Source organism: Haplochromis burtoni, unplaced genomic scaffold (genome assembly GCF_018398535.1).
Source record: "Haplochromis burtoni strain Fernald_Lab_line unplaced genomic scaffold, NCSU_Asbu1 Contig_257, whole genome shotgun sequence".
Taxonomy (NCBI): domain Eukaryota; kingdom Metazoa; phylum Chordata; class Actinopteri; order Cichliformes; family Cichlidae; genus Haplochromis; species Haplochromis burtoni.
The window spans coordinates 96,477-106,939 of record NW_024582618.1 but is presented as its reverse complement, the minus strand read 5'-3'; the positions used below and the strand labels follow the sequence as shown (position 1 = coordinate 106,939).

The window sequence follows — 10,463 nt, the reverse complement described above, 5'->3', positions numbered from 1 at the left end:
AGTGTTGTTTTGGTTTTACAGCCATTAACTTCACTATTATTACTAAACGATTTTTTTTTTAAATCAGCCTTTTGGCAAAAGCTTCAACAGTTTGTTTTGTTGTTATTTTTTTAATTTAGGCACAAGTCCTGTTTACTCTTTTAAGAAAAATCTCACTCACTGAAACACGTTTTGTTGCGAGAGTTCTGACAGGGACTATAAGAGGGAGTCAAATTCATCCTACATCATAGGACAACACATACAGTGCACTTATCTAAAGTGGGCCAGACCACTTAAGATGGAAATTCACCTTTCTAACAATATGATAACATTTAATTACACATTTATTCTTTCCTGAATTTAGGCCCTTAAGTTTGACACCCATGGACTAGAAAGATCGAGCGTATTTCTTGCATAGTTGCTTTTCTTCTGTGACTTTAATGGTAAATCTTCTCACATACAAGGTCTTAAATAATCAGACCTCATCTTATCCTAAAGACCTCATAGTACTGCATGTGTCATGGTCCTGGGTCTGACGACTCAGTGTTTTGTTTTTCCATAATATTCTATGTTCTTGTTTATTCTGATTATGTCTTTTGTTAAGGTTTGCCATTTGTTAGGTTTCTGTTCTGTGCCTGCCTGCTCCCACGTCTCTGTGTTCCCTCTGTCTGGCCTGCAGTAACGTATTCTTTACTCTCTTGTTTTTAATCCTGTGTACCGCATTTACTCTAAAATCAACATTTAAGTAGCAAATCATTAAAAATGTTTTTAGCATCTTAATAGGTTCCACATGGAGAAATGCAAGGAGAATGTAGGCTGACAGTGTGTTTATTCAATAGCAAAAATATAAACTCCTTAATCCACAAGAGGCAGGCAAGTCCAAACATATATATCTGATTTTCAAGGCGTGGGGTACATAAGTAAATGCCATTTGGTCCTCATTAAGTCTAAAAGCAACAACACATTTATGTTCCAAAGTAAATTTACTTGCAGGTATCCCCAGCAGCAGGATATTCAAAAGCAGCAAAAATGTGGGAAATACCCATAATGCAACACACAGTTAATATCAGATTGTCTACATACATGAAAAAGCACGTCACCCATCTCTTTTTATGCATACATATAATGTTTTAAGATATTGTAACACTGTGCAAAGATTTCTGTCAGTATTTTTTTTCATACTTTTCGTCGCTGAAGACAGAAGAACTCTTGAATAAATACAAACAAATACAAAGAAATGCCTCACATAATATCAGAAGCATTTTTCAAAATGCTTCGATTTTATTTTGAAGTTTAATCTCTTAACCGCATTTGTGCAGACAAACCCACAGAGCACATGTGAATCTTTCCGTGCTCTTTTGTCAACCACAATATATGTTCAGGCGTTGTGATGTGTTTGCGTGCATGTGCATGCATGTGCGTGCTGCATCTAGGTCCTCTTTAAGCAGAGGGGGTTCATCCTCCAGCAGAGACAGATGGTGTTGAAGAGTCGACAGCGGCAGGAGGCGCAGGGGTCGCAGCACAGCAGGTGAGGGGAGCAGCTTTCCATCAAGCGTCCGCAGCGACGCGCCGGAGTTACGAGGTTCGACTTGTGCTTCTAAAGCAATTCCAACAGAGACAGTATATGTGGAAAAAGCACGAGTCAGTGGAAGAAGTGGAAAAGTCATTTAAATACATGTGAACTATTTGACCCCCCGACTCATGGCAGCTCTACAAAGCGTTTTTTAAATCAGCCTTTTGGCAAAAGCTTCAACAGTTTGTTTTGTTGTTATTTTTTTAATTTAGGCACAAGTCCTGTTTACTCTTTTAAGAAAAATCTCACTCACTGAAACACGTTTTGTTGCGAGAGTTCTGACAGGGACTATAAGAGGGAGTCAAATTCATCCTACATCATAGGACAACACATACAGTGCACTTCATCTAAAGTGGGCCAGACCACTTAAGATGGAAATTCACCTTTCTAACAATATGATAACATTTAATTACACATTTATTCTTTCCTGAATTTAGGCCCTTTAAAACGCTTTGTAGAGCTGCCATGAGTCGGGGGGTCAAATAGTTCACATGTATTTAAATGACTTTTCCACTTCTTCCACTGACTCGTGCTTTTTCCACATATACTGTCTCTGTTGGAATTGCTTTAGAAGCACAAGTCGAACCTCGTAACTCCGGCGCGTCGCTGCGGACGCTTGATGGAAAGCTGCTCCCCTCACCTGCTGTGCTGCGACCCCTGTGCCTCCTGCCGCTGTCGACTCTTCAACACCATCTGTCTCTGCTGGAGGATGAACCCCCTCTGCTTAAAGAGGACCTAGATGCAGCACGCACATGCATGCACATGCACGCAAACACATCACAACGCCTGAACATATATTGTGGTTGACAAAAGAGCACGGAAAGATTCACATGTGCTCTGTGGGTTTGTCTGCACAAATGCGGTTAAGAGATTAAACTTCAAAATAAAATCGAAGCATTTTGAAAAATGCTTCTGATATTATGTGAGGCATTTCTTTGTATTTGTTTGTATTTATTCAAGAGTTCTTCTGTCTTCAGCGACGAAAAGTATGAAAAAAAATACTGACAGAAATCTTTGCACAGTGTTACAATATCTTAAAACATTATATGTATGCATAAAAAGAGATGGGTGACGTGCTTTTTCATGTATGTAGACAATCTGATATTAACTGTGTGTTGCATTATGGGTATTTCCCACATTTTTGCTGCTTTTGAATATCTTGCTGCTGGGGATACCTGCAAGTAAATTTACTTTGGAACATAAATGTGTTGTTGCTTTTAGACTTAATGAGGACCAAATGGCATTTACTTATGTACCCCACGCCTTGAAAATCAGATATATATGTTTGGACTTGCCTGCCTCTTGTGGATTAAGGAGTTTATATTTTTGCTATTGAATAAACACACTGTCAGCCTACATTCTCCTTGCATTTCTCCATGTGGAACCTATTAAGATGCTAAAAAAACATTTTTAATGATTTGCTACTTAAATGTTGATTTTAGAGTAAATGCGGTACACAGGATTAAAAACAAGAGAGCAAAGAATACGTTACTGCAGGCCGACCTGTCTCTCGTAGTTAAACAGTGACTTAACCAGCATTTTGAGGTTTTCCAGGACAATTATGTGAATAGCAGAAAGATAATAAATATTAGACCTTCTTTTGGAGGCTCAGCTCAGTATCCCGAGGAGATGCACAGAGACTTCTGTGTAAATTCCAAAGGAAAGTGGTTATAAATCCTATCCAGGAAATGTGTGGTCCACATAATATATTATCTTGTCTGGGACACTGTCTGCTTCTGCTTTGAAAAATGGCAAATGGGCAAACTGAACGCCATTTGTCAGTAGTAGTTATGTTATGAATGATTATCCCTTTCATGGAGATCCTTATATGTCCATTATGTCCATGAGCATGAAGGAGTTTAAGACAGGAAAGAGCCAGTGTTACAGAAAAAGGCCTTACAGTTAGCCCTAACCCTAACAACAGAAGACAGAAGAAGATCTTTTATAGCTCCAAAAGTTCCCACATAGCAAGCAGGTCTGGCCCGGATCCAGTATCAAGCCGGCACTGCTGGCTGACTTCTGGCATGATAAATGGTAAAATGGTAAATGACCTGTATTTGTATAGCGCTTTATTTAGTCCCTAAGGACCCCAAAGCGCTTTACACTACATTCAGTCATTCACCCATTCACACACACATTCACACACTGGATGACATACGATAAGACGTATGTCATCCAGATATGGGCCAGGCCTGGCACAGATGCCACTGTTTATGTGATGGCACGCCGTATCTGGCTCGATTGTGGTTTGGTTTATGTGGCCCAGGCTCATAGAAAACAGGTCTGGCCCGGATCCGGCATCAAGCTGGCACTTCTGACTGACTGGTGACATGGCAGGGTGTATGTCAACCAGATGTGGGCCAGGTCTGGCAATGGTGGCAGTATTTATGTTCCAATTTTCCTATTTTAGTTAGAAGGCCAAATGCCATGTTGCAATACTATACTGCTATGGTAGCCAACGTTTCAAATGCAGGTTTGACAGGTTTGTGAGTGTTCACTTTATCCAAAACCTAGTGAGGGTTTACTCACCTTTACCAGTGGGTGGCTGTAGCTCAGGAGGTAGAGCAGGTCACCTACTAATCAGAAGGTTAGTGGTTTGATCCCTGGTTTCTCCAGTCTGCGTGTCAAGAGTGTCAATGTAGTTAGGAAACACTCAGTTTAGAGAAAGTGGGTGAATGTGGCATGTTGTATAGAAACTTGAGTAATCCAGGAGAGCAGAAAAGCATAATATCAGAATCAGTCCATTCACTGACTTAACAGAATTACGTCATGTTACTTTTGCACTAGTATTTTCTGGCACATGTTAATATTACATGGCTTGATTAAGGTACACATTAGGCTGACATCTGGGGCCAGAACTGAAACTGTTCTGGGCCACCAGTGTGTCTGCAACTGGCCTTGTGCTGGCCCATGTGTGGGTCACCTCTGGCAAACCAGATCTGGGCTACCAAAGGGCCGTCATTCTTTGCGGTATGTGGGCCATGTGTAAGCACTCTGTGTGGGCCAGATCTGGGCCATACCAATTTTGCTATGTGGGCTTCTGGTGAAAAGAAAATTCCAGGTTTTTATTACAAATTGAGATAGACATGGTCAAAAGGATCTGCTGAGTTTTAAACTGAGTATCAGAATGGGGAAGAAACATAATTTAAGATGTGGCAAGGTTGCTGGTGCCAGACAGGCTGGTCTGAGTATTTCAGAAACTATTTCAGAAACTATTTCAGAAACGATCTACTGAGATTATTCTGTATAACCATCTCTAGTTTACATAGAAGAAAAAGGATTAAGGAAGGTTAAAAAAGACTAAAGAAGAAATGGTCAGACGAGAAAAACGGGACTTCTCTGAGTTGACAGGAAGGCAAAAGCAATAAGCTTCGTTGAATCAATGTATGCAAAAGAGCGTCTTCTACAGCAGCAGAAGACCACATCAGGAGAAATATTTAGCCTGATGAATCTCGATTTTCTGCTGCAACATTCAGATAGCAGAGTCAGAATCTGGCATAAACAACATGAAAGCACAGCTCCATCCTCTCTTGAATCAGTTGTTCAGGCTGCTAGTGGTGGAGGATATATTGTTGATGCATGTTGAATCCGTGATTATTGCTTACACCCATCTTCTGATGATGGCTTCCAATAATATAACGCACCATCTCACAAAGCTGAGATCATCTCAAACTGACAATGGGCTCATTCACTAATAAGTGTTTACACGTAAAATCACTGTTAGATTCATGAAATGTGCACAAAGGTAAATTTTGTTGGATATGTAAGCGAATGAAACACATTTAAAATCCACAGGCTCATGCTCACGGCCTGCTGTCTGCATAATATCTGCATGCTACACAGCAACATTTCTCTGTGTGTAAAAAGCAGTGAGTTTTTACAGCTTACAGAAGCCAAAGATTTCAGGAAATCCTGTTTGAGCTCTTTAAAACATTTTTATATGATTTCACAATCACGTTACATTTGCTGCCATCAGCAAAAATGATCTATGAAAACAATGCAGATGTCATCACTAGTAGTCATTAGTCTAGTGTGTATTTTGAACTATTTAGAACAGAAGAGCAGTGAAGCGGACTTTTTAATCCGTGCTTGTTTAGCTTTTTTTTTTTTTTTTAACTTTTTTCACCCGTGCTGTGTGAACAGAGCAAAAAAAACCAACAAAAAAAACCCCATCAGGGTCTTTATTTCATTTCATTTTTGAAATTCCTGCTACACAGTGGTTCAAACAGAGTGGGTGAATACACACGAGTCAGAGTGAATGTGCTAAAAGCAGGAGCTGAGACAGCAAACACTTTTAGCCATGGAATTTCTTGCTGTCAAAGAGGAAGGAAAAATAACAGCATGAAGGTTAGTCAGAGAGGGAATTATGCAGAAGCTGATATATATAAAGAAAAGCTAAAATCACGCTGTGACTGCGGCAGTTCTACTCAATAACTCATTTGACATTATGGCAGCATGCGAGGAGCTCAGCTTTAACGTGGATCACGGCTACCTGGAGGGTTTGGTTCGAGGAATGAAAGCTGGGATTCTGTGTCAGACTGATTATCATAATCTGGCCCAGTGTGACACACTAGAGGGTAAGCTTTTTGTATCACACATGTAATGTGTCATAATATGCAAATGTGCAATACCTGCAGTCTAAAAAATATTATGCACATGTGAGGGGGTGTTGGAAGCAATCTATCTATCTATCTATCTATCTATCTATCTATCTATCTATCTATCTATCTATCTATCTATCTATCTATCTATCTATCTATCTATCTATCTGTGATCAGTACCTTGTTTAACCTTTTCCTGCTTATTTGGAAATGGCAAACTAACAAGCAGTGGAGTATAAAACATTTGATTTGCCATGTCCTCTGCTCAGATATGAAGCTACACCTTCAGAGCACAGACTACGGTAAACTGCTGTCCTCGTCTGAGGGCGATTTGACTGTGTCGCTGCTGGACAGCAAGCTGAGGGAGAATCTGGTGACTGAATTCAGCTGCCTGCGCTCTAACGCCCTGCCACCCCTGTCTACCTTCCTTGACTATATAAGGTGCGCCTAGTCACTGCATGTGCTTTATTTATAGCTTGTGTCACAGGATTGTGCAGACGCACTTCAACAGCATCCTGCAGGTTAGCTGCTGCTGAGATTTTCAGCTAAAGAGGACAGTGTTTACGCAGACAGTGGAGACCTTGTGGCAAACGTGGCGAGGTCATCTTTATGTGATAAAACCTTCCTTCTGCAACACTCTTTGTGGTTTATAAAAATGGGATGAGCAGGAAACATTTTACAGGGTAAAAGGGATATTCAATTCATGTGGTCTCTGTGTTGCCATAGTTACAGCTACATGATCGACAATGTGGTGATGCTGATCACGGGGGCCCTGAAGAACAAAGATGTGTCAGAGCTGCTCCCACGGTGTCACCCACTGGGAGCGTTTGACCAAATGGCAGCCGTGGGTATTGCCCACACTCCAGCTGAACTGTACTCAGCCATCCTGGTGGACACACCACTAGGTAATCTCTGTTTTTGTTTTTTTAAATTTCTAATGGCGGCAAAGATGTATATTATTAATATTTAATTATCTTTTAGCTCTAATACACTTGTGAAAGACCATCATTGACTTAAATATCAATGAGTCACTAAAAACACTTTAGTTTAAACACTTTGCACTGATGCATGCAAAAAGAAAACAGGTCCTGCTCACTCATCCTGCTTCATTAACCACAGCTTACTGGAAGTGGTTTGCACACACAAGCTATTAATTTAGTCATTAGAGCATTATGAACCTTTCTGAGTACAGATACAATATTAAATGCCTCACATGACCTCATCAGACTGGATCTTTTTATCAGTTTATTACAGTGATATAACGTTTATTTCTAATGCATAGCATTAAGTGGAGCTCTGTCAACACTGAAATGTGTTATATTGTTATTACTCAAAGTATTAAAGTGCTATTCCAAAAACCAAATAACACCAAAAGGAAACAATAATGTTGTTATATTAGTTGTAGTAGAAGTATTAGGAGTAGTGGTGGGAGTGACAGTAGTTTCATATAATCTTAATGCAACAAAAGCAGTGATGAATATGTGTTTTGGATTCAACTTGTTCAGGCTGTGCCCGCTTCATAGTTCGATGACTCCCCAAATTAGAATTGGTTTTAACTTTTTTGTGTCCTTTTAGAGGTTCTCAAAGTGAGAAATCAAGATTTTTACTTATAAAAATGTAAAACTAAAAAGTCATTTCTTTCTTTAGGTGTTTTAGAAAATACAACTGTGGCGTCTTTTTGGTAAATTTCTGTAGCCTAACGTTTTAGGTGTCAAATGTCAAAGCCAGATTAGCACTAGTCATTAAAAGGCAATGCACGTTTCTGTTTTCTTTTATTTTTTCCTCCTTGGCTGTTAAATCCTCCTAATGTGTTCATAATACCTTCCAAGCAAGTTTGTGGACTGTTAGTTAGCAACAAGCCTAATAAGCTACTTCTGGTTTCTTTATTTTAGACTTCTCTGGCTCTCTGTTCCCTCAGCACAGCTAAAAATTAGTCAGTGCTAAAAATTTCAGAGTCATAGTTTACCAAAGCTAAGCATGAAGTAATGGGTGTGAGCAGGGATATAGTAAACACAGTTGTGACCATATGTTATTATTCTTCATGTCAGGAGCGGGCTTCCATTTTTAAGGTCTACTTTATAAAAATATTTACAACATACTGAGGGTTACTGTGTTGTTTTATTCTCGCCACAGGTCAGTTTTTCCAGGATGCCGTATCTGAGTGCAGCCTGGATGAGATGGAGGCTGAGATCCTGAGAAACAAACTGTATAAGGTGAGCAGAGCATGGCATAAGATGGCATGACTAACCTATCTCAGCTTTGACACCTGTGTTATAGTATTTGTGGACATGCTATAAATATGCAATAAATTCTTTACTGTAGTTTATACTACTGTGATAAACATGCTTAACAGCTGCACTTAAGTTTTACTGCTGTGTCTGAACGCGATCTGTTTTTCATGAAATTTGTGCTGATCTCGGTGCCTTTTGTTCTACCGCACAGGCATATTTGCAGTCTTTCCACTCTTTCTGCAAGAGCGTGGGCGGTGCCACAAAGGACGTAATGTGCCCTGTCCTGGAGGTACTCTGGCTTTCTATGATGCATTTAACTGAAGTCTTACAAACTACTTGAGATTTGTTTTGCTGTAAATGCCGTGCGCTTTTATGCGTGCTGCAGTTTGAAGCGGACCGGCGGGCCTTCATCATCACCGTGAACTCCTTTGGGACGGATCTCAGCAGTGCAGACAGGAGTGCGCTGTATCCATCCTGTGGCAAACTTTACCCTGGAGGACTGAAACTCCTGGCCCAGGCAGAGGACCACGAGCAGGTCAAGGCTGTGGCTGACTGCTACCCAGTGAGTTTGACCTCATGTCCTTTAAGATGCTGCACGGTTGTTATTGCACATTGAGTCAGACATGTGGTCAGTGTAAACTCAAATTTCCCTGCAGGACTATAAAATGGTTTTTGATGACCCTGAGCCTGGATCAGATTTTAAGACTCTTGAGGACCGATTCTTCGAACAAGAGGTAATAACGGCTTTGTTTTGAACTGTCACGGATTTCTTTCCCACTTTTCAACATTGTAAAAAACATTTGAACCAGGCTGACCATTCAGACTTTCAAATATGAAAATCTGACATACAGTCACCAGCCACTTTATTAGGTACACTCCACCTAGTTGGAGCTCCTTTTGTCTTCAGAGCTACTTGAATTTTTAGTAGCACAGATTCAGATTCACAGATGTGCTCTCCTAGAAGATGCTCTTCTGCACACCTTGGTTGTAACTTGGTTATCAGACTGTTGCATTCCTAGTTTAAAGCAGCCTGGCCATTGTCCCATGACTTCTAGCTTCTATGAGAACTGCAGCTCACTGGATATTTTCATGTTTTAGGCCTCTGTAAACCCCAGAGATGACTCTATCATGTTTAAAATCACGTTAATCACCTGCTGAAAGTATATATATTTGTAAGAAAGTACAGGTGATTAATTTAAATTTAGTATTAGTATGTACTTTTCTTGTTAGGCTGCCCTGACTGTAGATTCTTGCAGCTTACACATCTATCATTTTTCCAGGTGAAGCTGAACATACTTTCTTTCCTGCAGCAGTTCCACTTTGGAGTATTTTACTCTTACATCAAACTTAAGGAGCAGGAGAGTCGGAACATTGTGTGGATTGCCGAATGTGTCACACAAAGACAGAAGTCAAAGATACACAACTACATACCCATCTTCCAAAAGACCAGTTAACTAAGAAACAAGGATGTTTTACTACGTTTTAGTACGGATTAGTAAATGTGGTGGACCAAAGTGAGTCTTCAGCATCTTCACTGTTTGCACTACAAACCACAGCCTTGGTGTTACATTGTTATAGCACATCTGTTCCTCATGTGTATTGAGTTTCAAGACCTGATTGCTTACACCTCAAATTGTTTGAAAGAAATTACTCTTTTTAATTCCAGACTTTGTGTTAATAATTGTCCTGGTCACAAAACAAAGTCTGAAAGGAATGATATTCAATAAAAAGCTGGTTTCAGCCGCTCCCTCCTCACAATGCACTGACACAAATCTTTAAAAAAAATGTTTTTATTACTTGCTACAGTGAATGTGTTTACATTCACATTAATGGGATAATCAACGCACGTCTAAACAGGACAAAAGTGTCACAGGAGGTACAAGAATGTGTGACTACACAGTGGAGTACAACATAAAAGTACGAAGGCTTTTGGTACAAAGTGGTATAAAGAGTAAATCTGTCTGTTATAGCAGCTCACAGAGGTCAGAAACTGGCCATTTTTGCTCTTCATTAGCTTGTCCTTCCTTTACACTTTCACTAAAACAGGAACACACACACACACACACACACACACACACA

At 40.0% G+C, this 10,463-nt stretch overlaps 3 protein-coding genes across 4 annotated transcripts in view; 2 read left to right on the top strand and 1 right to left on the bottom strand.

Annotated features, from left to right (window-relative positions):
• The window catches only part of asip2b (agouti signaling protein, nonagouti homolog (mouse) 2b), a 10,797-nt gene extending 7,869 nt beyond the window's left edge, over positions 1-2,928 (top strand). The window contains exon 4 of the mRNA XM_005939045.2: positions 2,124-2,928. Within this exon, the coding sequence (XP_005939107.1) occupies positions 2,124-2,291 (168 nt within the window). The 3' untranslated portion in view covers positions 2,292-2,928. The remainder of the gene's footprint in view (positions 1-2,123) is intronic.
• A 2,861-nt stretch (positions 2,929-5,789) lies between these two features.
• Positions 5,790-10,463, top strand: atp6v0d1 (ATPase H+ transporting V0 subunit d1). Of its 2 annotated transcripts, none has more exons than XM_014339010.2 (8): positions 5,790-6,129; positions 6,423-6,594; positions 6,880-7,058; positions 8,287-8,366; positions 8,596-8,673; positions 8,770-8,946; positions 9,041-9,118; positions 9,695-10,463. In XM_014339010.2, the coding sequence occupies exons 1-8, from the start codon at positions 6,000-6,002 to the stop codon at positions 9,836-9,838; spliced, it is 1,038 nt and encodes a 345-aa protein (XP_014194496.1). In that variant the 5' UTR covers positions 5,790-5,999; the 3' UTR covers positions 9,839-10,463. The 2 variants fall into 2 exon arrangements, with proteins under 2 accessions (XP_014194496.1, XP_005939108.1); XM_005939046.3 differs by having other exon boundaries at positions 5,792-6,129; positions 9,665-10,463.
• LOC102293428 overlaps positions 10,284-10,463 on the bottom strand; it is a 43,517-nt gene continuing 43,337 nt past the window's right edge. The window contains exon 74 of the mRNA XM_042227358.1: positions 10,284-10,421. Coding sequence (XP_042083292.1) covers positions 10,411-10,421 — 11 coding nt within the window. The 3' untranslated portion in view covers positions 10,284-10,410. The remainder of the gene's footprint in view (positions 10,422-10,463) is intronic.

Bases quoted from the DNA above. Each gene is read 5' to 3' on its own strand.
- atp6v0d1 (XM_005939046.3), top strand. From the start codon at position 6,000: ATGGCAGCATGCGAGGAGCTCAGCTTTAACGTGGATCACGGCTACCTG. The intron at 6,595-6,879 runs GTGCGCCTAGTC...GTGTTGCCATAG, and splicing joins ACCTTCCTTGACTATATAAG to TTACAGCTACATGATCGACA. The intron at 8,674-8,769 runs GTACTCTGGCTT...TGCGTGCTGCAG, and splicing joins TAATGTGCCCTGTCCTGGAG to TTTGAAGCGGACCGGCGGGC.